The sequence below is a fragment of the Panicum virgatum genome, chromosome 4N, assembly GCF_016808335.1.
Source record: "Panicum virgatum strain AP13 chromosome 4N, P.virgatum_v5, whole genome shotgun sequence".
Taxonomy (NCBI): Eukaryota; Viridiplantae; Streptophyta; class Magnoliopsida; order Poales; family Poaceae; genus Panicum; species Panicum virgatum.
This window is the reverse complement of record NC_053148.1, coordinates 47,762,102-47,789,137: the sequence shown is the minus strand read 5'-3', so window position 1 is coordinate 47,789,137 and position 27,036 is coordinate 47,762,102. Positions and strand designations below refer to the sequence as shown.

The 27,036-nt window shown below is 45.7% G+C and overlaps 2 protein-coding genes and 1 long non-coding RNA gene across 9 annotated transcripts; 1 reads left to right on the top strand and 2 right to left on the bottom strand.

The window, feature by feature from the left end:
- Window positions 1-8,579: 8,579 nt before the first annotated feature.
- LOC120668593 lies at window positions 8,580-14,283 on the bottom strand. 5 transcript variants are annotated; one of them, XR_005672489.1, is made up of 6 exons: window positions 13,245-14,283; window positions 12,782-12,831; window positions 12,476-12,678; window positions 11,877-11,930; window positions 11,333-11,772; window positions 8,580-8,868 (listed from the first exon to the last, which is right to left on the bottom strand). It is a non-coding gene; the product is annotated as an uncharacterized LOC120668593 (long non-coding RNA). The 5 variants fall into 5 exon arrangements; XR_005672491.1 differs by having other exon boundaries at window positions 11,333-11,429; window positions 13,245-14,281; XR_005672488.1 differs by having other exon boundaries at window positions 11,333-11,930; window positions 13,245-13,561; window positions 13,640-14,281.
- Window positions 14,284-14,942: 659 nt separating this feature from the next.
- Window positions 14,943-18,738, bottom strand: LOC120668592. Its single transcript, XM_039948335.1, has 5 exons — window positions 18,417-18,738; window positions 18,217-18,302; window positions 17,221-18,106; window positions 15,378-17,113; window positions 14,943-15,293 (listed from the first exon to the last, which is right to left on the bottom strand). Exons 2-5 carry the CDS (start codon window positions 18,273-18,275, stop codon window positions 15,131-15,133), a joined length of 2,844 nt encoding a protein of 947 aa, XP_039804269.1. The 5' UTR covers window positions 18,276-18,302; window positions 18,417-18,738; the 3' UTR covers window positions 14,943-15,130.
- A 3,604-nt stretch (window positions 18,739-22,342) lies between these two features.
- LOC120668590 lies at window positions 22,343-27,027 on the top strand. 3 transcript variants are annotated; one of them, XM_039948333.1, is made up of 12 exons: window positions 22,356-22,894; window positions 23,003-23,069; window positions 23,540-23,623; window positions 24,073-24,189; window positions 24,277-24,471; window positions 24,558-24,749; window positions 24,843-25,321; window positions 25,541-25,640; window positions 25,774-25,833; window positions 25,918-26,010; window positions 26,085-26,204; window positions 26,544-27,027. In XM_039948333.1, exons 1-12 carry the CDS (start codon window positions 22,812-22,814, stop codon window positions 26,865-26,867), a joined length of 1,914 nt encoding a protein of 637 aa, XP_039804267.1. In that variant the 5' UTR covers window positions 22,356-22,811; the 3' UTR covers window positions 26,868-27,027. The 3 variants fall into 3 exon arrangements, with proteins under 3 accessions (XP_039804268.1, XP_039804266.1, XP_039804267.1); XM_039948332.1 differs by having other exon boundaries at window positions 22,348-23,069; XM_039948334.1 differs by lacking the exon at window positions 26,085-26,204 and having other exon boundaries at window positions 22,343-23,069.
- Window positions 27,028-27,036: the final 9 nt, after the last annotated feature.

Genomic DNA, 27,036 nt, shown 5'->3' with positions numbered 1-27,036 from the left:
GTTGGAGCCATAGGTCTAAGTTTTAAGTTGCCTAATTCACCCCCTCCCCCTCTTAGGCTAGAGCACACGATCCGGTCTTTCAATTGGTATCAGAACCGGGACTCACACCTCTCACAAAGGAAGTCAATTCCATTGGCAGTTTGTGTTTACTGGCTCACTTGATCGGTTAGGCTTCACCGCCTAGTGAGTTAGCTCTTTGGGGAACGGATGGATTCATTAGAACTCCCTCCACAGTTCAATGGCACGGGCTTCCAATGTTGGAAGGTTTTAATGGAAGCTCACCTCCAAGCAAAGGGCCTAAATATTTGGAGGGTAACTAGTGAGGGAATGAAGGGTAAAAGTCAACAAGAGAGACAATATGATGCTATAGCCAAATGTGCTATTTTAAACTCTTTTGGTGACAATGTGTTCAACCGTGTGTTTGCTTGTGAAAATGCTAAAGATTTATGAAAAACTATTAGTAAGAACCATGAAGACACAAAAGATGTTGCAAATGAAAAATAGTATGTTCTCATTGATAAACTTAATAGCTTTAAGCAACTTGATCATAAGAATGCCGAATCTATATACTCACGGTTGAATATTCTTGTGAATGAGATTAACTCTTTAGATGTGAAGAAGATTAATGATTTGGAGCTCATTCGCAAGATCCTTCACTCTCTCCGAAGGTCAGAGTATGATTTGGTGATCACAATTCTCTATGAGAAAGAAATCAACACATTGACATCAAATCAAGTCCTCAACAAGGTGATCGCCCATGAGCTACGCCATGACATCAAGCCAAGAGCGCCACCTTCTTCACCAACACATAGCGCACTTGCATGCAAGCAAGTCAAGAAGTTGAAGAAGATGGCCATCAAAGGTAGCTCAAGTGAAGAGAAAAAAGAGGAGGAATGCCAAAACTCCTCAAATGATGAAAAAGAGCCAATGGACCCCAATCTCTACATGCAAGTCAAAAAGATGAACAAATTCTTGCAAGAAATCTACTCAATGGGGTATATGATCTTCCTCAAAGATGGGCCTCATCACCAACTTATGAAGGTTGAGAAGAGGTTCAAGAAGAAGAAAGAAAAGAAGGAGAAGAAGCCCAAACATGAATCATTTGCCATATTTGGTGAATGGGTAAGCAGTGGTGAAGAATCAAGTGCAAGCTCAAATGATGAATCAAGCAAAAAATTCACCACCCGCACCAACTTTGGATCATCATCAAACAATTGCCTGATGGCCAAAAGTATGGAAAGCAATGTAAGTGATGATGACTCCGACTCTCCTTCATATAAAGAACTTCTTGAACTAGTTCATGAGCACCAAAAAGTAATTAAGAAGTAATTAAATGAAATTGAAAATCTTAATGGTCTTAATAATCTTAATGCTATATTTGCTACAAATTATGAAAATTTGTTATGCAAATTCAAATTACTTAGCGAAGAGCATGAAGAGCTCAAGTTGAAAATTGAGAGCATTAATGACACTAATAATGCTTCAACTTCTTGTTTTGATTCAATTGATAAGTCTAACCCTTGCAATGAGAAATGCTATGAGAATGTTGTTGTAGAATTATGTGATGATCTCATTGCCAAGGAGAATGATGAACTCAAATAAGAAGTACAAAGGCTCATGAAGGACTTGGCTAGGTTAAAAGGCAAAAGCATAGAGAGCAATGTTCAACCTTCTCAAGATAACTGTGAAGACATGGTGAAGAAGCTTAAGAACGGGTCCACCGTGACTTGCTCAAAGTGCGATCATAAAGGGCACAAGTCCAACAAGTGTTCTCAAACAAAGAAGAAGCTTTCGGATGAGAAGAACAAGAAGAAACTCACAATCAAGAGTTCTCTCATCTACACCAAGCCCAACCGGAGGAACAAAAGCAATAGCACCTCCTATGTGATCAAAAAGAAAATCAATGACAAGGTGGTTGCTCACAAAGTTGGGAAGCAAGAAAGGAGTTGGAATCACTCTATTTGGATGCTCAAAGATGTCATCACCAATATGAAGGGGCCTCAAATGGTGTGGGTTCCAAAGGAGACTTGAAGCCCAAGAACGACTTCGAGAGGATTTGGAGGCTTAGCTTATAAGATGATCAGAAGGTTCAAACCAAAGAAGCTAAGCTCACAACTTGGACATTCGGTGCCCAAGTCCCCCATAAGGTAATGGTAGCTTGATTTCAATTCAAGCATCATGTAGCTCCATTGCCCTTGTTAGGTTGTTTGTATTGCATCACCTAGTGTTATATATGGTGGGTTGCTTGTGTCATGATTCTAACCCATGAGCAACCTACATGGTTTGATACGTGTGTAGAAAGCTAGACAAGGTTACCCTTCATGGTACATGGACTTCATGAGGTATGTGTTTCATTTGTACCATGAGCACAAGCTATAGGGTAAATTTTCCATTGTTATAAAAAACAATGTGCATACTTTTGATTAGTGATTCAAACACTAAATGCACACATTTAGGGGGAGTTCATCCTATGGTTTGTGATTTTGGAGACTAACGTGTTTGCAAGATTATTTCTTGTAGTCTCATTTTGAGCTATGATCTATTGAACAAAAATTCTATATCTAAGTTCATAGACTATGTGCTCATGTATATACTCACCTTGGTGTACCAAGTGTTTTTGACCTCAAAGACTTTCAAATGATATACAACTTCAATTGGTATCATTTGACACAAGTCACCTTCAAATTGGTACATGCAAGGTAACTACACATTCCCGGGGGTATGCATGGACTAATCCCCTTCAATTGGTAGTCTTGTCAATTCCTTGTTATTTTAGGGCTAACTTCGTGCATGAAATGATCTAAACTTTCTCATTCAATGTCTAGTTGTGCACTTAATTTTCACATCATCATATTGTGCACACACTTTGTGGGAAGCTTAGCTCATGTCATACTAGTTTCGTGATTTTGTGATCCACCTTAGTAATCACTTAATTAGTATCTTCATTGATATCATACATTTGGATCATGATTCATGGAACTAACTCCCTATACTACTAACTTTTTCCTTTGAGCTATTTTGGTTTGCCAAGTCTTTTTAGGTGATTTGATTCCAAAGGGGGAGAAGTTTGGATCAAAACAAGGTGAAAATGAGTATCTTTCTAAGGGGGAGCAACTTTGATTCCAAAGGAGAAGAAAAAGAAGAAGATGTAGCGAAAATGGGGAGAAACAAAGGGGAATGATGGATTTAGGGGGAGGCTAAATCATCATTGGATGATGGTAAGCATCCAAGCAAATGTAAGAGGTTTCAATTAGATTTCAATTGGTATTAATTTTTAAATTCTTGCAAAATTTATACTTGCTTTGATTGTGTTGTCATCAATCACCAAAAAAGGGAAGATTGTAAGGAAAATGGCCCCATTAGGCCATTGTTTTGTGATTTTGGTGATTGAGTAACAATGCAATCAATGGGACTAATGAGTTTGTCAAGTGAACATTAATAGATCATAGGGATAAAGCAAAAAGGCCAAGCAAAGTAAAATACGAAGAAAGAACTCAAATAAACGTTGAAATGGACGAGTTCTGCAGAAACAGTGGCACCGGATGCACCGGTGACACTGCACCGGTCTAACCGGTTGGCATCGTATACACCGGTGCTGAAGCGTCCCCTCATAAGAGGTGACTTAAATGTGATACAAATATTAGTCCCAGGAGGCCGATTACACATTTATTACATCAGATGGTACATCACCATACAACTCTACGCGGTAATGGGCAATTAAGCGCCACTATCGCGAGGATAACAACTAAAACCCAAATAAGGACGTTAACTACGAAGAGGTCATCAGAGTCTTGCGCCATACGAAGTTTCCTGCGGGTGACCCTATCCACATGCAAGGTTGGGTGCAGAACGGAACCCCTACTCAACGTCCTCGGGAATAAAGTCTGGATATTCCTCTGTAAAAATTAAGCAAGGGGTGAGTACAAACGTACTCAGCAAGTCCAACCGCACCCATGGAGGGGGGTATAAACAGAATATATGCACATGATAAATCAAGGATAAGACTAGGGTTTGATTTGTGGAAAGCAAATTTTTATGCATGGGTTTATTTTGAAACTGTGTTTTCCTTAAAACAATTCTTTTATAGCCGGTGGGGTTAATCCACACAGGATTCAAGTTTTAAATTGCTACCGGACTCCTCATCCGCCGTAGCTCACGGCACTGCTGCCGGACACTTTTCAAAAATAACTCACGCCATTCCAACCATCCCCAGAAGAAACGCTAGTTATGTGACCAAACCATAACTCTCTCAGTACCGTGGGCACGGCTATTCGAATAGGTTTTAACTCTGCAGAGGCGTCCAACTTTACCCACAAGTGGGGTACCACAGCACGATCACCTTAGTGTCGGTGTAGATCCCAACAAAGCCATTACCCACCTTAGCTAGACCTGACAAGCCAACACGGGATCCACCAAGGGGTCATTGACCTTTCACCGAGGTTTAACCGGGGCATAAGTCACACAGAGCTTATCCCTTCTCCTTGATCACCCATTGCTCTCAGCTCTCCTGACGACTATCAGGCTAACTAGTGGGGTTTATGCTAAGCCGTTGCCACATATAACGATCGAGTGGTTTGCATGATAGTTTAGTTAGACAAGATGACACATCAACTTGGTCCTTAATTGTGACAAGATGGATATCTAACAACCTTCTTGCTCAACCACAAAGGTACGAGCACACCTTCTGGCAATTCACACAGAAATGCCATCCATCTCATCGAGACACATCTTTCATTTATTTTCAACAAATCCACCTTTTCCCTTCCCACACATGCACACATTTTCCTTTATAAATAATCATATTTGATGTGTAGTAGAACGAGTATAAGGTCCTAAGCAATTCTAGCGGGGATTAACATCCACATAGAACGAATCGTATGTAGACATCAATCTAGGTGGTCAAGGAATGGTCATAACAAGTCAAGGGGTGGCTATCCAACCATGTCTTAGCAGTAAAAGTATATGCAGTTTTGTAAAACAGTCCAATAGGTTGTGTTTATAAAACTGGGACAAAATATGCATCAAAGGATGAGATTGAACTTGCCGTTCACAAAGCCTTCCGGGAAGTCCTGATCGAGGTACTGTCCTTCGGGTTCGAGGTCGCGGTACTGGTCCTCGCACTCTTACTCGCGGTACTGCTCGTCGATGGGTTCTTCCTTGTTCACACCGTGATCTACGGCACACACAAACATGCACACAATAAAAAAAAGAAATAAAGGTTTTATCGTTGAGCTCGAATCGGGGAAAATTAAGATATGGAGATAGGAGTAATATTTTTTGGGTGATTTTATAATGGCACGGCCGAAATTATGTTAGAACTGGCGTGGTAAAGTTTTGGAGTAATCAGAGGATTTTTGGCGCATGAAATGACGAGTCGAAGGAGTGGTTAGGGGTCAAACGGGGGTTCAAGGGCTTCTTTGTAATTATTTTTGAGATGGCGAGGGCTAGATTGGATTTTAGAAAATATTCGGGCTACTCTGAAAATGGGTAGGGTTTATTTAGAATTAATTCTATGTGGGGGAGGGTTTATTTGCGAAAAGGAAAAATAGGAAGGGCTTCTTTAGAAGAGAACCTAGAGAAGGGAGGGCTCGTAATAGAAAAGGGGAAAGGATTGGGGGCTTAAGGCAAAATTGCCTTCTTCTTCCTCCCTCCCGCGACCAAAACAGGGGAGGGGAGGGGGGCGGTGTCGGCAGTGCCTGGCCGGCGGCCCTCGGGCTACGGCGGCGGTCGGGGGTTGGGGGAAAACGGACAGAGCGACGAGGGGATCCTTTTCCCCCACTGACCAAGGGCTAAGGTGGAGCGAGGCGTGCTGGCGGGAGGCGGCGGTGGAGCTTGTGGCAGCGGCACTGGGGCGCAGGAGTGGAGGGCTGGAGGTAGCAGGCGAGTTGTGGAGCTCGAGGGCGCGGCGAAGGGCGCATTTATAGGCCGGGAGAGGGCGGGGAAGAGGGGGCGCGGTGGTGACCAGCCGGACGGCGAGTTCGGCATCCATTAATGGTGTGGGGGCGGCTTTGGTGTCGTGGAGCGGCGCGGTGGCGCTCGGAGGCGACGGCGAGAGGACTGCCGTGCATAGAGGGACAGGCAAGTGGGTAGGGGGCGGCGCAAGGGGGTACGGCGGCGTTGGAGCTCGGACTCCGCGTGCTCCGAGCTCGCGTGGCCGGCAGCGCTGTGCTGTGCGGGCGCCGAGGCGAGCAGGGGGGCAGTGGCGCGTAGCGGCGGTGGCAGTGGCCGGTGGGGGTGGGGCAGCGCAAGTGAGCACGGCGGCACCGAGCTCTGCTCGTGCTGCGCGTGGTCGAGCGTGGCAGTGAGAAGAGGGAGGAAGAAGGGAGAAGGAAGGAAGAAGGAGAATGGAGGGAAAAAGAAAAAAAGAAAAGGGGAAAAGGAGAAGAAAAAGAAGAGAGGGGGGAAAAGAGAGAGACGCGGCGGGATTCACGGCGGCGACCGCGGGTTCGGTCGAGCACGCGCGGCGGTCAGGCGGTACGCAGCGCGACACGCGGAATGAGGAAAAGAAAGAGATGGGACGGTGATTGGTACTAGTGTCGGGATGGCGGATTGCCGGGAAAGATTTCGGGTGATCGGAAGCTTGGTCGAAAAGATTATGAAACGATTTGAGCTCAACGCTTGAAAAGGATGTTGAAATTTATTTTTAGAGAGTGATTTATTTTGGTAAATTTTTCGGGATGTTACAGGTGCTCTATCATCGGTGTAATGGGCCGAGCAATGACTAGGCCATGTGAAGAGAAACAAAGAGTCACCGGATGCACCGATGATGACAAAAGGGAGCATCGGTGCAACCACCATGCTATTACTCAGAGAGCATGTCAAGTGGCCAGCAAGCAAGCCTTCAGGACCGGATACACCGGTGCCCCACCGGAGTAAAGCACCAGTGCAATATCAAGGAGGGCGAGGAGAAAATGTTCATGGCCGGTTGAACCGGTGCACTACCGGTGCAACTGACCGGTCTACCCGGTGGTCTGTCAGAAGACCCAACGGCTAAGTCAGAGCCGTGAGTGACCGGATACACCGGTGCCCTACCACCGGTCTATCCGGTGCTATACGCAGGAATGCCCCAACGGCTCTCAACGGCTCTCTTCATTTGGTGGCCTATATATATGCCATCCCCCGGCTATTTTGGAGTTGCTAGAGTTCAAGAACATCACACCCACACCTAAGAACATCTCCAAACCATCCAAGAGCTTAGTGATCATATCTTTAGCCCTTAACACATTCTTGAGAGTGTTAGTGCTAGGTTAGCTCTTGGTGAGTGAGAAAGCAAGGCCTTGTGCCTTTGTGCTATGGTTCTTTGTTGAACCAAGAAGATATCTTGGAGCGTCGGCCCCTTGAAGCTTTGTAGCTCGCCGGCAACGTCATCGACCCTCCGACTTGGTGTGGAGCGGCGACGACAACTTTGTGCGGGGGACGTGGAGACCCCCATCATTTGTGGAGAAGCTCCTTAGTAGAACCAGGGATCAAGGTGACCGTGGTTGAGTCCGCGGAAGAGACTTGATTTCCGAGAAGCAATACTCTTAGTGAGTGCTTCAACAACGTGGATATAGGTGTGCCTTTGTGGCTAACCGAACCACGGGATAAACACCCGCGTTGAGGGTTTGCTTTCTTCTATCCCGCTCTTTAAGCTTCCGCATTTCATACTAGCAATTCTTGTTTGGCTTTACTTTCATAGAGTAGTATCTTGATAGAAAAAGCTATAGGTTGCTAAACTCTTTTGGGATAGGGATTTCACACTAGAACAACCTTAGTTGTACATTTAGATAGCATGTTTTAGTTTAATATTGTGCAATTTAGTTGGACCATAGGTCTAAGTTTTAAGTTGCCTAATTCACCCCCTCCCCCTCTTAGGCTAGAGCACACGATTCGGTCTTTCAACCTAGCACCGCCGCCGCCGATGGGTGAGGTGGCGTCGGGCGAGCCGAAGAGAAAAATGAGAGAGAATGAGAAGAGACTTGCTTTTATACCTAGAGTAAGTCAATCCAACGGTTAGAACTATTGCAAATCAATCCAACTATCATTAATAATCAGGCCACCATTGTGTCAGCCCCTTTATCGTGCCGTGCCTATATCATCACTACGAGTTAGAACCCTACCACTATTGACACCTTCGAAGGACTGAGCACCGACAGATCTGAAGATTCCCGAAGTCACTACTGGCGCCTCGTTGTCGACGGGAATGCCGCTTACCACTTAATGCATAACGCCTGTAAATCCTAGGAAAATCCAAGGAAAAGGTGCGAGCACCTAAATTTGAACCCCGATGGGTAGCATCCCACTAGACCGTCCTACTATTGGACTACGAGCCAATTCGTAGGCGAGTACTCTTATATGGCAGTCGGTGACTCTGGCTCTTGTGTAGAACAAACAGAATTCTGGTCTTTGAAAGGAGGATGGGCTTCAAAAATGTGGTTGATGGTCAGAATGGGCCAGCAAGCTCAGTTTTATCAGACCAAAATTGTTGCCTTTCTGGTTTTTATCTGTAGCCTCCTGAACTCAATGGGTTACGGGTCTGATGAAACTCACAACTAGAACATTCGGCGTGCATCACGTGCCCTACCGTTTGAACAATCAGGTATCAGTAATTATAAGACAACAAAAAGTATTAGTTAAACTATATGCATGGCAATATAGATATCTATCCGGCATTTGAATCATAAATACTACAACATATCCGATCACGAAGCTATCATAGGCCTAGCCATTAGATGTCTGTTGAATAATGAATATTACAACACATCCAAGAGCACCAGGCTTTCCTATGCATCAGGGTTCTGTCCAGCATCTCAACCTTTCCTTGCTTCAGCTTTGCTGGATCCGAAGCAAAGGTTATGTGCAGCCAGTTTTAAACGCCTAAGGCAGTCCCTGCAAATTAACAAGAAACGTTTTGTAGTACCCACAAAGTGAAGGACGGTGCCCTTGCCTTCTTTAGTTAAAATTGAGAATATTATATTACTACATGGGGACACATGAAAATATGTCATCTTGGAGCCTCAATCTAAGAAATTATTCTACACATACATTTTGCTAGCAGTGTTATAGAGCCAGCCTGTTTACTTAGGCCTGATTAGGCCATATAATCACTAAAAGTAGTTGGCTACCGATAAATCTGTCACGAATGAGAGAGAGAAGGAGAACTGAACTCTGTGTGTATGTATTGATAGAGGCCCTTTGGGCTATATATACAATACAAGAGGATACCCCCAAACCCTAGACTAGGTGCTATGACTATAATACCCTTAACACCCCCTCTCAAATGCCACGTGAATGCAATGACGTTGCATTTGGAGAGTTGACACTAAGCACTAGACTCAACAAAAGGAAAAAGATACATCCAAGTCTAAAATCTTGATATCGTCGAAGCGTGCAACTCTTGAACATGTCATGTAGATGAGTTCCTCCACAAGAGGGTATTCCCTTCACAAACCAGTACTTGAGCAAATACCTCGAGTCTTCACAAACCAGTACGTCGACTCCTCAAACACGAGCCTTGCTTTGGAGAATTGAACACGACAAAGTAGTGGGATGTGTCAAACTAGCCAAAGGTAGAAAGCACCACTGCAAGACGGCAAGTGGCGAGACAGGAAGGTGATGACGACAAATAGACGGCCATTGATCATGACGTGGAGCAAAACGGCTCTGAAAGAGACCAAGAGGGCATTGTCGCACCACAATGATGATGTGATTAGCTAAATCGACGGGACTCGGCTAACCATAAAACAAAACAAAGAAATTGGCTGATCTGACAATGAATTTTGTGGACACGCACGGCATTGACGAACTGAAGATATGCAATTGGACTTGGATTGATAATGACTTAGATGAACACAGAAGAACATGACACTGACTAATATGCTAGCACAATGGAGATGATAAACAGCGGAAATATATGTCAATATACTATGGATAGGCAGCAGCAAGCAGCAAGCAACAAAAGATGGCAATGGACTGATGCAGATAGGCAGTAGATACTAGCACAAGGATGCAAATGCAATGCTGGCATGCTTCAAGCAAGACATGATACATGAACAGAGCAGCAGCAAAACAGCGAGCAGCAGTGCAGCACTAAAATTGGGCAACCTCCTCAACCGGGCCTCCAGCAGGCAACAGTCCAAAATGAGGCCCAACATGACAACAGCACGAGCAAAAGCTTGCCCTTGCAAGCAGGCAGCCAGGCAGGAGGGTGGGGCGGCGGCACTGATGACTACTGACGAGCGGCGGTTGATGAAGACGAGGCGACGAGTGGCCGCGCGACAGGATGGGGTGACGGGCCGCTGCGACGACGGACGGGAGGGCGGCGATGAATCGACAGCGGCAGCAACGGGCCGCGCCATCTAGAGCTGAGCGGCCTCCTCCTCTTCCCCAGCTTCCCCACCCCTGCTCCATAGACGGCACAGTGACGGGCGGGGGAGGTAGCCGCGACGGTGGCCGGTTTGATGGAGGCTCGCGGACGGCGCGGACAGTGGCCGCGCGTCGGGCGCGGCGGACGGTCTCCGAGCGACAGATGCGCGGGCGGCCGCGGATGGACACGTGCGGGCGGAGCGGACGGCGGCCGCGCGACAGGCGCGGAGGACGAGCCGGCGGGGACGGGCGGTGAAGAGGACGGGCCGGCGGTGATGGGTGGTGAAGAGGACGGGCCGGCGGCGACGGGTGCGGACGGGCGGTGGCGGGCCGCTCCCGCCGCAGATCTGGTGCGGACGAGGATGAGGACGGCCGCGATGGGCGGCGGGGCGGCCGGATCCGCGACGGGCGGACGCGACGGCGGGCAGAGGAGAGCCACGATGGCGGCCAGACAGGCGGCGGCGCGCGACAGTGCGCGACGACAGCGAATCCATGACGGGCAGGGCTGCTGCTCCCTTCCCGCGAGCGGATCGACGACGAGCTGAGTCGCGACGGCGGCGGATGGAAGCAACGGATCCCGATAGGGAAAAGAATGGGTATGTCTGCTGCTGCTGCTACGACTCAATCTACGAAAACAAATGGATTTGGGTTTGGGGTTGGGGGTTGCCGCCCCCAGGAGGGAAGAATGGATCCTCCCGGGGACGGCGCAGCGGGACGACGAGGGTGGCGGACCGGATCGAGGAACCTACAGCTGTGATACCATGTCACGAATGAGAGAGAGGAGAACTGAACTCTGTGTGTATGTATTGATAGAGGCCCTTTGGGCTATATATACAATACAAGAGGATACCCCCAAACCCTAGACTAGGTGCTATGACTATAATACCCTTAACAAAATCAAGTACTGACTATCATTTTTAATAACATTCTCAATGAGTAGCATAAATATGCAGCTCTATAGTCTACACAATATATTCTGACCACATACCAGGCAACACCATGACTGATTCCCCCTTTGCCAACTTTCTACAAAAATCGGCGTCATCACTGCATCAGTACAAATCATGAGCCTATCCCACATGCATCTAGAAAAATGATAAGATCCAAAGATCTCTTTAAATTAAATCAATTCCCCTCAGGAGCCCGGAATAAAAAAGACATTAACTTTTTTAACTACTACTAAACAACTAATTTGCAGTATTTGAACCTGAGATATGCATGGTGAGATATGCATGGTTCCAGATGGTGGAAGTACAGGCAAGATTTTGCTTTTCTATAGCTCATAATATATCAGATATAGATAATGGAAGTTGAGCTCACACAATAATAATAATTATATTAGCAATGTAAAAAAGGTTAGGCAAGGTAGCAATGATCTGCATCAATTACATGTTTGGTCTTCATTTACCAAAAGATGATCAAATAGACCTGGTGAATTGGACTGATCAAGTTCATTCATTGATCTTACTCCTATCTTCTAGTTCTAGGCACACAAATCTAGAGGATAGCAAGAGAAACAACAACTCCAGCACCTTATCTTTGAGGCTGTGATCTCGGCAACACGGCTTTGCTTACTGCTGAAACCTCTGCACAGTGGAAATTGGGACACCTTATTTTTATTTCTAAATTGGGACACCTTATTTTTATTTCTAACTATATGTAGGGCAAAACGGTATATAAATGCACACATAAGAGTCTGGAAGTTCCAGGGTGCCATAAAACAAAGTAGCTATAACTACCAAACCATTTGGCCAAAGTATATGAAATTTCATTGCATAGGCCTTTGGATCCTTTACAGCTTTGTAAATGTCAAAATTCCTAAAAATTGACAAAGCTCTGAATATGGCCATGAACATAAATTGAAAATGAAACTGAAACTGAATCTATCTCTAGAACACAACATACTTCCATAAGATTGTATGCATTCGCCGGTTTGGAGATATCAATCTACTGCTTGTTTTCATGAGTTTGTACATCTTGATTGTAAACATTTTCGAATTAATGAATTGCACTCTTACAAAAAAAAAGTCTGCAAATACATCTCTCTTAGCATAACAGTGAATTCTCAACTATGGTGAAGAAATCAACAGTGGAGAATTTGAGATCATCATTTCACAAGAAAACTTCATACCTGTTTCACTGTATACAGCATGTAGAGTGCAGTGTCAGTATGCTCCATCCCAAGATACTGGTCCCAAGCATCACAGACCACTCCACCCCTCCCCCCCTCTGTATACACCCGATGTTTGACCATTGTGTGGTGATAGTTTCATGGTAGTCCTACCGATTCTAGAGAATAGCAGCCTTGTTGTTGCTGCGCAGCCCAGCCCAAACCTAAAAAAAGAAGTACGGCATTGTCAACTACTCAACTTAAAAAGCATGCTGAGACTTTTGATGATTATCAGATTATGCTAGTGCAGAGGTTGAGGAATACTACCTCTAATCCACTGTAGGATTGTACTTTCTTTCCTAGGACGGCAGTAATATCTGTTTAGAAAGTTGTTGCATTAGTGCAATGGAACTCCAAACAATCATAGGTAAAAATTGAAACTCCAAAAATCATAGGCGAAAATGTAAGAGAACTCTTGCCTTAGTTGACAGCGATAACTCTCCTGTGCTAAGAATGTCCTTTTATATGCTAGCTTATCGAGTGTACACTATACACCACACCCTATTATCGAGTGTCCTTTTATTACCTTTTGATGCAATTAACTTACTAAACATTATATTCATATCTCATTCCATTTCTTTCTTATTCAGATTGCATTGCCATCCTACTTTAACAGTATTTTTTCCTTTGATCAGAGTCAAGCTAGTTCTCACAAAACAGGGCAGGCACATGGACGCAGCTGGCACTGCCAAATGATGCTGTGTAACCTGTGTTTTGACTTATACTTTACCTCAGCCGATGACAAACCGAAGTACCTACAATGAGGTCCATCCATGTCAAGATGAGAATTCTGCTAATCTGCTAAAAGAATAGTGCTGCATCAGTAAGTCAGACGTGAATGCCTTATTAGCAGCAGCCTTCTCAATGACTTGGTTGAAGTTTCTCCCAATCATCCACAATGGCTAGAACTGTTTCAGCCTTCTTTCACACGGTGAGACCATCTCCCTATAATCCACAATGGCTAGAACTGTTTAAGGATTCTTTGGAACGTTGAGACCAACATCTTTTCCATTAGACTCCACATACTCGAAACTCGTAAGTTTCTTCCTAGGAAAAGCATATATCAGACGGGGTCAGTTCCAATAATCAGTGAAATTTCAAAGCAAGCAAACTGATGGCGCATACTGCAATCTGTGAGCTATTTGTCAGTAATTTCATCGAGGTTGAGCGAGTGCGCGTGCGGGATCGAGGCGACACTCCCCTCACGAGGACACAGTGCGCGGACAGGGTGCCTAGCCTGGCGACTTGGCGTAGACCGTCCTCCACGGTGCCGGCACCCCGCCTCCGCCACGCTCGCGCGACAGCGGTGCAGGCGCCCCAGTCGCAGCGGCACAGCACCGCCAAGAGTGCGTCGGAGGAAGCCCAAGCCACCGAGAGGCTGCCCGACCCAGGTGAGCAGCGAGCCGCGGGGCGGGTCGAGCCATGGAGGGTCCGCCGGATCCAGGTATTCGTCGTCCGTGCCACAGCAGTGTCGCCGGATCGGCACCGTCGTTGAGCCTGTGCGCCGGTCGCGGCAGCCAGGGGCCCGCGAGGCTGGGGGCTGGCTGCGTCAGGCAGGGGACCACGGTGCTTGGGGCCGGCCGCGCAAGCCGTGGCACCGGCCGCATCGAGAGGGGGGACGCAAGGCTGGGCGGGCCGTCCCAGCAAGGGCGCCGCGGCACTAGGCACCGGCCGCTCCAGCGAGGGCCCCAGCCGGCGGGGAGGAGCGTCGAGGTAGGAGGAGAGGGAGAATGGGAGGGCAGGCGGCGGCGGGCGGCGAGGAGGACTGAGGAGCCGGGTTAGGGTTGCGGTTGGGAGGTGGCCGGTTGGGTGGTGGGAGGGGGTGTTTGCAAAATTGCCTCGGGGTGGTTTTTGTGAAAATGATAGCATTTTTGTTTTTTCGCTTCTTTGTGTTGAAATAAATTTGAGTACGAGGGTTTATTTGTAAAACATATGAACGTGGTTACTGTTCGTTTTGGGTGTGCTAGATTGGGCTGTGATTTCTACGAAACCAGAGGATGTTTTTGCAAAATATCTGGAGCTCGCGGGAGAGCGATATGTGTGTAATTTTTATCGTAGGATGCGGCGGTGAGCTTTTTGCCAATTTGCCAGTTCAAACGTTTGGCTTCGCCGATTTGCCACCGGCAACAATAGCTTCGCTGATTTGCCACAAATAAGACTGCAATCTTGTTTTCATTGCCATTTTGCTGTTTGGAATCTATTTTAATTCTCTCTCCCATATATACCCACGCGAAATGACAATCTTACCCCTTATCTCTTTCCCTAGCACTCACGTCCCAGAAGTCGTTTCTCCCTCCCATCCTCTTGTTTTTCTTGTCTGGGTCCACCAGCAAGCATGTCACAAAAGGAGCTCATCCTGGTGGCGTACCAGCTCTGCCCCAGTCCGATTGACAAGAAAATTTGAGAATTAATTTGACACCCAACAGCATCATGGTCCATTGATTCATTCATTCATAATGAGTTGCAAGGTTCAGACTGCAACTATTTAGCATACAAATCATAATTCAAGATAGCAGTCATCACAAAGTTTAGATGGCTGAACAAAATAGAGGAGTCATCACACAGTTTAGATGGCTCAACAAAATAGAGCACTTTCATGGTACAAAAGAGAGGGTTTTAGTAGCAGTCTTCCAGATTCCTTTTCCTCTTCTTTGGAGTAATCTTTTTCACTGCAGTCTTGCTAGCAGTCTTAACTGAAGCTGTTGGCGTGCTTGGAGTAGCAGGAGCTGCTGCAGTGCTCTGATTGGAAGTGCCTTCTCCCCTAAGCATCGCTAGACGCCTTCATATGAAAACAAAGCTAGATTAGGTAAAGTTGCAAACAATAATAATACAAGCAATTTTAGCGAAGAAGGAGCTTCATTACCTTCTTGTGAGCATCCCAGGGCTATCTTCCAGTAGTGGACCCTTTGTGATGTTAGACTTCATAGGTGTAGAATCAGTTCTCAGCTGCTTTGTTTTATTTTTCCTTGGCTTCCTTGGCTTCTTTTTTGTGCCATTCAGTGGGCATTTGTAGCTAGTCTGCCGATGGCCCTTATTTCCACATCTACGGCATGTCACTGGGCCTCTAATCATTATCTTCTCCTTTCCCTTTTCTATGTCTTTCTCTTTTTCTTTCTCATTCTCATTATCATTTCCTACTTTCCCTTTCCTGCTACCTCCCTCTAGGAAGCTTTTGATCCTATTCTTTCTCTGTCTGCCAACTCCCCTTTTCCCAAGAGGTGCCCCTAAGACATAGCCAAGGTCAACCTTTGGCCACATACTTCTATCAGTCATTAGTTCAATCACTCGTTCATATGCTGCTATAAACCTCTGAACTGAGAAGTACTCATGAACATAATCATTGAATGGGACTTGCTTTTGTGTCGTCAGAAAAGCCAAGGCATGTTCACATGGTTTACCTGTGTGTTGCCACTCTTCATAAGTGCAGGTTCTATCCAATAATTTAACAACATGCCTCACATGGTTATCTCTACTGTTGTCCCAAACTTCTGCAGAAAATCTAGCAGAGCCGACAACTCTCAGGTGTCCTAATCCTCTAGTCCTCGCCCTTAGCTGTAGTCTTACAGTTGGGAGTAACCATCCATGAAACCTTTCTCCCATCCTTCTCCTCTTATCCCATAGTACCATTATCATCTCCCTTATCTTATCAGCTAGCTCTGTAACAGGCAGGTCTTTATAGTCTTTTACCCAGTTATTAAACACCTCAGCAATATTATTTGTGATGTAATCACATTTGATGGCTGGGTTGAAAGCACACCTCATCCACAATAGGTGATGGTACTGAGCTAGGTACATCCCCACTTCAGAATCTGCCTCCAAAATTTTTTCCATGTGATGATCAAAAACAGCAGTTCTATATGCTCTTGCAGCGGGATACATCCTTCCAAATGTGTCACCAGAATACCTCTTGATGAAGTTTTGCATCAAGTGTCTAAAGCATTCCCTATGTTCAGCTTGAGGGAATATTTGTTTAACTGCATTTTCCAAACCTTTACAAGCATCTGTACAAATGGCCAAAGGGTAAGCATTCCCTATTGCTTTATTGAGCTGACTCATAAACCAAATCCAGTTGTCTTCAGTCTCTGAATCTATGAATCCAAAAGCTATTGGATACATCCAATTGTTTCCATCTATACCCGTAGCAGAAGCTAAATGGCCATTCCACCTTCCATTAAGTGCAGTCCCATCAATGGATAGGTATGGCCTACAACCAGCCTTGAATCCCTCAATGCAAGGGGCTAGTGCACAAAAAAATCTACGAAAGTAAACTCTCCCTTGTACAACCTCGGTATCAATCTCGACTACACTTCCTGGAGACACCTTCTCAATCTCTGCCTTCCAACTGTACAATGTATGGAAACTCTCTTCCCATGACCCATATATCTGTTTCAAAGCCATCTCCCTTCCTTTCCATACTGTATCATACCCAACAGTGATGTTGTAGTCATCTTCCAACTTTCTCTGCAGCTGCTTAGCACCCATTTTCTCGTCCTTGATGAGGATAGGGACAGCTTTTGCAGCCACCCAGGATTTTGAAGCTGTGGTAGTCTTTATTCTGCTGGTTGAAATACAATCATGTTTATTCACTAAAAGGGTGATCTGCATTCAAGTAGCGATGAAAATTAGTTCACATGAGCAATTGAAAACATATGAAAAATAGCTGCAGGTCAGGCACTACAAACACATGAAAAATAACAAGTTAGTACCATGATAGTTCTCTTATCGCTTTGCCGATTGCCGACTATTCTCCAAGGGCAATCTTCACCAGTGCAATACCCTCTAAATCGCTTCTTATCTGATTTCTCTGTACCCAATTCAAACTCCTCATTAATTGCATACTGCCTCACAGCCATCCTGAACTCATCCATATCAGGGTAACAAAGGCCAAGTTTCATTTGTGGCTTATCCTTATCATATCTTAGATGCAACTCCTCTGGTATGACATCGTCCACTGGAATGGCCGCACCATCTATGTCCAATGGCATGGTATCTCCTTGGGTTTCAGCAGCCTGTGCTGCAGCCTCCTTTGCAGCAGCCTCTGCAGCCTTCTTTGCCCTTTCATCCTCATCCTTCAACCCCAAAATAATGTACAATTCATCTTGTCCAATGGTTTCAATTCTTCCTTCCTCATCATGGCTTTCCTGAATTACCAGTGTGTCCCAATCAATCAACTCAACATCAGGTTGCTCACATGGCTGGGACTCAAGAATTATGGGTTCCTGTGTACCACTACTCGAGAAAGTCACACTTGACTGGCACGAAAAACTACTTCCTATGTCAACAATTTCAACTAAGAAGCACACCCACTTTGTAGACCATCTATCCTTGAATATGGTTAGCAGATGCTCACTGATTTGAACCTTTTCTTGGGCCTTTGTGCTCATGTTAGTGCACCAGATCTGAGGCTCTTGTGTACTGCCAAAATGCAACCTCTGCTTGAGATCTGTGAGAAAACTATCCATTGTGTACCCATTCAAGGACACATCCCAATCCAAATCTTGCCTTTCATACTGCTTGACGGTTCCATCATCAAGCCTCACAGCATAAGGAAGAACTCTAATCGAAATACTAAAAACCCCATCCGGATCATCCCTAACAAAGATAAAGGGATGAACTGAGTTAGAGTTAGATCTAACATCAGTTCCCCTTATGCACAACGCAACAACTAAAAATGAAAACATAGGCTGAGAAATAGAAATTACCCAACGGTGTTGTCCTTCAAGCTGGGGCACAACCCTCTACCGCCTGCTCCTGTCCTCATTGGCTGCTCCTGGCCGGCATCGGAAACCTATTTCAGGCCAACGAGAAAGAGAAGAAATTGAGAACTCAGCCTATACAGATTATGGGAAGGATCTGCCTGGAGCAGCAGATCAGCCTGCCAACGAGCACTCGAACCACTTACCTCGGCTGGAGCAGCAGATCCGCCTGCCAAGCTCGCCACCGTCGAACCTCCAAGCACCGGGTGCAGGGCAGAACGAGCAAACGAGAGAGAGAGCACTAAATGAACCAGCCATCCAGGGGATATCCTTTGAACGAAGGATAAGGGGTAAGATTGTCATTTCGCGTGGGTATGTATGGGAGAGAAAATTAAAATGGATTCCAAACAGCAAAATGGCAAGAAAAACAAGGTTGCAGTCTTTTTATTGGCAAATCGGCGAAGCCATTGTTGACGGTGGCAAATCGGCGAAGCCAAACGTTTGAACTGTCAAATTGGCAAAAAGCTCTGCGGCGGTGAAGGCAAAGGGAGTGGGTTTTAATCAAGCCGAAGCTGATGAATGGATAACAGTAGTGAAGGACGAACTGCACAATACCGCTCGCCATGGCTGACAATGACCGGGCACAGATGCTTGAACTGGTCCGCAACACCTCGGCGGCGGTCATCCGCTTCAACCTTGAACCTCCAGCCGGTAGCCCAGCGGATCCTTAACTATTCACCGGCCCGGATACCCCGGCATTCGGGGGCGCGGCCTCCACTCCACTGCGAGCTCCCACGGGTCACAGCTGCTTCTACTGCGTCACTAGACCACCCGAGCTGCCGAGGGGAACGGCGCGGTGGAGAGCGCGAGGAAGAAGAAAGGCGTCTCCGTTTGTTATTTCTCGCCATAAATCTTGGCCGGACATGTCCCATCCGACGGCTGTCAGAGAATCCAGGGTGGACGGTGTTTCATTTGCCGTCCACCCCGGACGGTATACGAAACATCGTCCATTGCCTAGGTCACCCGGGCACCCGGCTGACATCACCGGCGCAACCACGGGCCCCATGGCCACCACCTGGAGCCCAAAATTAAGCAACGACGAAGGCCCGGCTGTGGCCAAGACCATCGACGACTCCGAGAAGAGGCAAGCTTGGCCTCCGGCGTCCCTCGTCACCACCGTCCACCGGGCATGCGGCTGCCGTCTGAACTTCGTCCGAACCCTCCGCTCTCACGGGAGCAGGAGCAGGAGAGGCCTCCGCTCGTCGCTGGCTAGCTAGCTTCCTGCCCAGCGACGCTGCGCTCGTCGCCGTGCTGCCCACGTCGCCGTGGACGGCAAGAAAGCTAAGCACACCCATCGGAGCGAGGGGCTGCCACACGCAGAGGTCAGAGGAGCAGGATGCATCCCCGCGCCGCGCATCATGCATGCTCCTGTCCTCTCCACGGACGCACCGGCCTCCGGCCCCTGGCTCCTCGGCGTGGCGTCGACCATGGGCGAGGTCGCGTGGACTTCCGCCAATAATCGGGGCCTGTCGCCCGACCAGAACGATCGACCATGCGACTGGTGGGATACTGGGATTGGAGTAGTTGAAGTGGAATGGAAGGGGAATGCTTGGGCTTTGCGTTTGATTCCGCTTGAGCCGGATTTGCGTTTCAGGACGCTTCATCTCTGCCGCACAGCTGCTTTTATGCGCTGCAACTTACCTGAATTTCATGATAAATAGCAAATAAAAGAAGAAGTCTTCGTAACCCCATCAACTATTGGACCTAGACTACTTAACCCCAAACTACAAAACCGATTATTTTATCCCCTGAACTTTCTAAAACCGGCCAAATAATCCCCCAAGGCGGTTTTGGAGAGTGATTTTGCATTTTTCTTTATTATTTATTTCAGCTGAATCTTTAAAAATCATAACAGATTATAGAAAATTACAAAAATTGAAAATCAAATTTTGTTGGACTCTAAATAAGTAGATATACATAGTAAACATATAATATGGTATGTTTTAGTACAAATTTTTTATTATAGATTTAGATCTATACTTTTTTGCAATTAATTGAAATAATTCATATATGCAATTTCCATTATCCAATTCTGATGAAATTTTTATGGTGGGCTAATTATTGTATCCCTGAACTTGAGTAAAAATTTCATACTCATTAGATCATGTATAATTTAGCTATAGATTTATTTAAATTTAACCAGCATGAAAATAAATAAATTTATAACAAAGGTATACATGATCCAATGAGTATGAAGTTTTTACTAGAGTTCAAGCATACAATAGTTAGCCCACCATAAAAATTTCACCACAATTGGACAATGGAAATTGCAGATATGAATTATTTCTATTAATTGCAAAAAAAGTATAGATCTAAATCTACAACAAAAAATTTATACTAAAGCATACCATATTATATGTTCACTATGTAGATCTACTCATTTAGAGTCCAACAAAATTTAATTTACAATTTTTGGATTTTTTTTGTGAATTGTTATGATTTTTCAAAGATTTAGCTGAAATAAATAATAAAGAAAAATACAAAACCACCCTTCAAAACCATCTTGGGGGTTATTTGGCCGGTTTTGGAAAATTCAGGGGGCAGAATAATCAGTTTTGTAGTTTGGAGAGTTAAGTAGTATATGTCCAATAGTTAATGGGGTTATGTAGACTTCTTCCGCAAATAAAAGACGATTGGGTAAAACAAACTCTCAGGTCTCGTCAGGTTTAAGTGAATCATCTCTAAGAAAACAAGAAGAAATGGTGGTACGCATGCGGGCGGATATGCTTTCACTTGGTTTCAGGAATTCTCTAAAAATTCTTGGTTTTAAGCTAAGTATCAGCAGCTCAAATTGGCCTCCTTTTGTGCCGTCTTTTTTGCATAAACAGGGACGTTGGATTTGATGACCAAAAGCTGATGTCTGCTTGTCTCTGCTAAAATCCAAACGTCCTTGCATTGTTCAGTATCGTGATCATAAGTTCACAACCAAATCTTTGCAGGGAACAGCCGAACAGGCTTCAAGAGTGATAGCCTTTTCCTTTTGTTTTTTTAGGATGACTACTTTTCCAGTGACGGAGCTTTGAACTGTTAAGATTCAGCTAAAGTTTGTTTGGGAAATAGTAACATGAACAATGCCAAACGTTGTAACCCGGCCCGAGCCGTTGCTTAGCTGCAGATCACAATTAAAATGGCTAATTACGGATTCATGGAGAAACACCCTGGCATTGACTTGGGAGAGCTAGATATTGCAACGGCTCTGCTTTTGATGCAGCAGACCAACGGGAAGGAAGACGCAGGCGAAAGCCGCGGGCGACATGGGAAAGGCCGAAAGGGGAAAAAATGCTGCAGCTGTCGCTGCCCAAGCTCAGCTACCTGCTGTCCCGGGCTCCCGGCGGAGATCCCAATTTAGTTCAAAAACAAAAAAATTTGGATGTCAAATCGACACTTTGACTAGATGTTGGGAGGATTTTTCGGACACTAATTAAAAAACTAATTTCAGAACTAACTTGAAAACCGCGAGACGAATCTTTTGAGACCTTTGACCGCTTCATTAGCACGTGTGGGTTACTGTAGCACTTATGGCTAATCATGCACTAATTATGCTCGAAAGATTCGTCTCGTCATGTATATCCTAACTGTATAATTAATTTTATTATTTAATTATATTTAGTGCTTCGTACATGTGTTCAAAGAGAAGTCGAAAATTTTTAGGAACTAAACGGCCCCTGAGTGACGAGCGAGTGAGCGAGCCGCCCCGGTTGGCGTGGCACGGACGTCACTTACCTCGGAAGTTTCATGTGCAAGACACGAGATCCGAATCGAAGCCAAAGCCACCACGATCTGCTCGCCTCCAGCAGCAACCATTATCCTCCGATGATCTGCCTCAGCTCAGAAAGAAAGAAAGTGAAAGCTGGAGTGGAGCGCAAAGTTTCACGCGGACGCATGCCGGAGCAAAGCTTTTTTCCCCTGGCGTCCCCCCCGGCCGGGTGCGGGCCCACTTGGAGTTGAAGCGCAAGCTGCCGAAGCCTCCGGGCCGGTACGCTGCTCCCCTGGCTCACCAACTCCACCCAACCCGCTCGTGCCCTCTTCACTCTCCCCGTCCCCGGCCGGCCGCTCCCCCTCCCGCTGCGCCGGGGGGCCCCGCCGGCCGCGCGCGAACAAGAACCGACCAACCTGAGCTACCACTCCGGGCCTCCGGCCTCCGCTGCCCTTTTTGACGGCCCCCGCACCCCGTCCTGGCGTCGCAATTATTGCCGCGGCGAAGCGACAGGTGTGGCGTCAAAGGCGTGGGTCTGACCGCGCGGCCCATCGCCTCTACCCGCGTCGTAGCAGCTGTAGTTCTCGGTGATGGAGCTAGTCATGGCAGCCATCATAGCGTAGCCACCATTCCTGCTTGCCATCACTAGCTGCTCGGCCACTCGCGGCAGCACAGTCCCATTCCGGAAAGAAACTCTTTGATCCTCCGCCGCACCGCACATGCGCTGCGGCTCCGGCGGCGGCGGCGGGGTTGTCGTTTGCGGTGTCTCCGGCCGCCTTGGCGGGCGGGTTTGTTTAGTGCCGGAGGCGTACCGCGCCGGAGTAAAGAATTGGAGGCGGGTTGGATGCTGTGCGTGCGCGCGGAGGACGCGCTGGCCGCCGCTGCAGCCGCGGCCGCGGCGTCCGACAAGATGCGCTCCGTGACCCTGTCTGCCCCTGCTCTCTGGCTGCCTCCTGCAATTTGCAAGCACGCTTCGTCAGGTCTTGGAGTCTTGCTCAAAGTTTGCTCTTCTTCTCTTGGTCTGCACGTGTGCAGGGGCGAGTCGATCCAGAGGGCGGTGCGGAGGATGGCCGGCGGCGGCGCGCCGGCGAGCTGCTCTGGGGTTGGTTCTTTCCTCCTTGGCGATCAAAGTTCCCTCTCTTCCTGAAGCTTCTCTTCTGCCCACAGTGCCACACTACTGCGATCTTTCAGAATCCTTACGACAATTTCTGTGCCATTCTGGTTCATCGTTCGAGGATTTTTCGCTCCAAGAATTCCGGTTGTCTTGTGCATTTCTGTCCCCCATCGGGCAGGCTAGTAAGGCGGCGGTAGCAGCTTCAGACAAGCTGTCTGCTCGCGTTCCGTGTTCGGAGGCCCAGATGACATGTCGCTTTCCCCTTTGCTTCTGCCCTTGTGAAGTGGTCACATACTCGCATGCATGCAGGGGCTGGGGGCATCTATTGTTTCTTCTTCCTCCTTGGCTGTATCCTCCAATCCAATGGCGTGCTTGTTTCTTGGTTCCATGACAGTTTCAGGTGATGCATTGAGTCTGATGGCAGCTCTGATCTGGTGGTGTTTGTGTTTTCTTTGCAGGATGACACCAGCATTGGCAGTGGCAAGAGGGAAGGTGGGCGAAGGTGCAGCATTCGGCAGTACAGGTTGCAGCTGGAGCAGGAGGTGAGTGCCTTTCTTGGTTTATGAACTCCAAAATTTTGAAATTTGTAGAACGATGTTTTAAGTTTAAAGATTTTTGCTTGTTTTGAGTTTTGATGAGCTCTGTGCCTGCTAAATGGAAGCATTTGCCAATGGGACTGGCTGCTATTGGCCGTGGGCATATCCAGTGGTTCATGGAAAATTGCTCTTCAGAGTGGTCCTCTGATGCGCATTTCTTGTTTTTTCATGCCCTGCACGATGTTAGACACGAACATTTAATCACAGGGAATGCATGCAATTTGTTCAAAATATACTATGTTTATTCTTGAAACTGATTCGAGCAGTTTTCCATGAAATCTCTAGCTTCGGTAACATAAGAATATTTTTTGCAAAGTTTAAAAGAACAAAAGCAAATAATCCCAGATGCGATTGAGTACTAAGTGTAATACTCTAATCCTGACATACCTCTACAGGTTAAGAAATTGCAAAGGCAACTCCAAGAAGAAATTGACTTGCATCTGGCATTGGCGGATGCCATTACATATAACGCCGCACTGATACTCAAGTCTTCTATAAAGCTTCCAGACAAGGTGCACTCTTTAGATAATAATGTACCCATTTGTTTCTGGCACTAGTTGTGCACCCTGTAATCTTATGATGTCCTCTCCTTTCTAAAGGCACATGAACTACTGATTAGCATAGCCTCTTTGGAAATCGCTATCACAAAGCTTGAGGAGGATCTAAATCACCTACATTACCAGTTATGCCATGCAAGGAATGAAAGGCTACTTGCAGAGAATAATCCAGGATGCTTGCTACCTACATCATCAGATTGCCAACCCTCCACAGCTTGCGACTGTACAGGGGAAGAAGTAAATTATCTTCATGGTTTAATCTAATTTAGAAGTTACACATTTTTCTATGCAATTAGTGACTGATTCTTTGTTAATTTTCTAAGCATGTATCAATGTTAAGAGATTTGGGGTTCAGATATTATCACTCAATGGAAGAAGATTTTTCTACTGAACCTGAAGATCTACAGGATGACGGAAAAGACAGTGAGGATAGAGAGCGGGTAACTCTAAATAGGCTGCTAGAAAAGCACAGAGATGTTTCTTTAACTGGATTGTTGGAACACCGAAAAGAAGAGGTCCTATTCTGCAGTTATATTTCCCTCAGTTTTACACATCTTGGTACATAAATTCAGTTTTCAGTGAAGCAGGATCTAATTGTATTCCTGCAGATGCAAGAGGCATGCTCTATGAAAAAAGAAAGCAAAGAAGATCAGAATATAGATGCAATACCATTTAGCCAATCGAATTTGAAGAAAAGCAGCACGGGTGGAAATGTGTGGAATAATCCAAATGAGCTATCTGAAGAGATGGTGCGCTCCATGAAAGATATCTTCCTTCACTTATCGGCATCTTCCAAGATATCACCAAAGGCAACTTTTGCTAATTCATCTTCATCAGCAGAGCGTCTATCTGGTTCAACATTGACATCTTTATCAGATTCATCAGTAATAGCCTCAGTGTTGCGTAGTCCTTCAATTGACTTGCACCACGATGATGTTGATGAAGTTAAAATCTTTGACCCATACAATGTTAACGGGAAGGAAGCCCGGAGAGACATTGGAAGCTATTGTTCAGTAACTGAAGTGTCTTGGATGTATATTGTCAATGAACAATTTCAATATGCATCTGGAGCTCTGAAGAAGTTCAGGTTTCCAGTTAAACACTTTCCTTCAGCTATTGATTCTAATTGACACATCGCATGTTCGAAAAATGATTCATTTAAAGTTAGATCAACCCTGGCAAAAGTGAATCGACATTATTTTGGAGGCAACCGTAAATATGTGAGAAAAAAAATACAACTAAGCTGCACTACTGCAATTTACTTGTAAAGTGGTAGTTAACTGTTCCTCCCTTTCTCTTTTTGCAGGTTTCTTGTGGAGCAACTATCACAGGTTGACCCTTCTTCTATGAACTGTGATGAACGGTTAGCATTTTGGATTAATTTGTACAATGCATTAATAATGCATGTAAGTATGATCTATCAGGCTTTCTTAAGGATTTCGTACTTGTTAGACATGGAAGATGATGTTTTCTTTTGTTCTTTATTTGAAAAATAGTCTGCATCCTGAATACTTTGCATGTTTACTTGGACTTTACCAGGCATACTTGGCATATGGTGTCCCTGAAAATGACATCAAGCTTTTCTCGCTAATGCAAAAGGTTTGACTATTATCTCTTTTGACTTATAATTTTCGCTGGATTTTCAACATACGGTAATTTGACAAGGTAGAGATAATATTGCAGGCCTGTTACACGGTCGGTGGGCAGACTGTTAGTGCAGCTGAAATTGAGTTTGTGATTTTGAAGATGAAGACTCCAGTGCACCGGCCACAGCTTGTACTACTCTGTTCCTTATTTGCCAGTTATATTTATACAAGTCATAACGTATCTTACTATTTCCTCCTTTTTAGTCCTTGATGCTGGCCCTTCACAAATTTAAAACTTCAGAGAAGCTCAAAAAATATTCAATAGATGATACTGAGCCCCTTGTGCTCGTTGCACTCTGTTGTGGGATGTTCTCTTCACCTGCAGTAAGTGAATGAGTTACAGTGGAACTCTGTTACTGAAACTAAAAGTTATCAGTATATTCTGTTAAAATATCTTTTTTTTTTCAAACGACTTTGTTAAGCTACATACCATGTTAGAAGAAATTCTTCAGATGCTTCAGTGTGTAGTTTCTAGAGTTAAGTTTTCTCAGATGGTAGTATTACATGCTTTAAAGTAATTGAGCATGGATCCTAAATACTATGGCTTCAGGAAATTTTGGCAACAAGAAATTCAAGTTCAGTGCTCTAGTATAGCTATCATGATATTTACACTGTGTTGTTATTGCCTATCAATTGTGGAAACGATAACTTGTTGTCACCCAGGTACGGATTTTCTCTGCTGCAAATGTTCGACAGGAGCTTCAAGAATCAATGAGAGACTACATCCGAGCATCAGTTGGTATAAATGACAAAGGAGAGCTTATAGTCCCAAAGCTACTGCAGAGCTATGCCAAGGGCATTGTGGAGGACTCTCTGCTTGCTGACTGGATCTGCCGTCATCTAACCCCGGACCAAATCGCTGCGATCCAAGATACTTCATCTTCGCACAAGCAGCGTCTCCTAGGAGTTCGCAGTTTTAGCGTTATCCCATTCGATTCAAGATTTCGGTACCTGTTCTTGTCCGAAAATGTTAGGTGCCAGAACTGAAACAATCCGCATTGGATATGTGCAGAAAGTAACAAGAGTGGGCATTTTTGACATAGTGAAAACTGAAAAGATTAGCTGTTGTACATTTTGTAAATTTTTGGGGTGATTATGATTCTTCTCTGTATGTATAATTCTTAAGTTTTGTACTATAAGTAGCCAACTGCCCGTG

What these genes read in the sequence shown, in the direction of transcription:
- LOC120668590 (XM_039948332.1), top strand. Translation starts at nt 22,812, where the DNA reads ATGCTGTGCGTGCGCGCGGAGGACGCGCTGGCCGCCGCTGCAGCCGCG. An exon ending in TGGAACACCGAAAAGAAGAG is followed by an intron (nt 24,750 to 24,842) that starts GTCCTATTCTGC and finishes GTATTCCTGCAG; the next exon opens with ATGCAAGAGGCATGCTCTAT. An exon ending in CAGTGCACCGGCCACAGCTT is followed by an intron (nt 26,011 to 26,084) that starts GTACTACTCTGT and finishes CCTCCTTTTTAG; the next exon opens with TCCTTGATGCTGGCCCTTCA.
- LOC120668592 (XM_039948335.1), bottom strand. Translation starts at nt 18,275, where the DNA reads ATGAGGACAGGAGCAGGCGGTAGAGGGTTGTGCCCCAGCTTGAAGGAC. An exon ending in TTGAAGGACAACACCGTTGG is followed by an intron (nt 18,107 to 18,216) that starts GTAATTTCTATT and finishes TATCTTTGTTAG; the next exon opens with GGATGATCCGGATGGGGTTT. An exon ending in CCTGGGATGCTCACAAGAAG is followed by an intron (nt 15,294 to 15,377) that starts GTAATGAAGCTC and finishes TTTCATATGAAG; the next exon opens with GCGTCTAGCGATGCTTAGGG.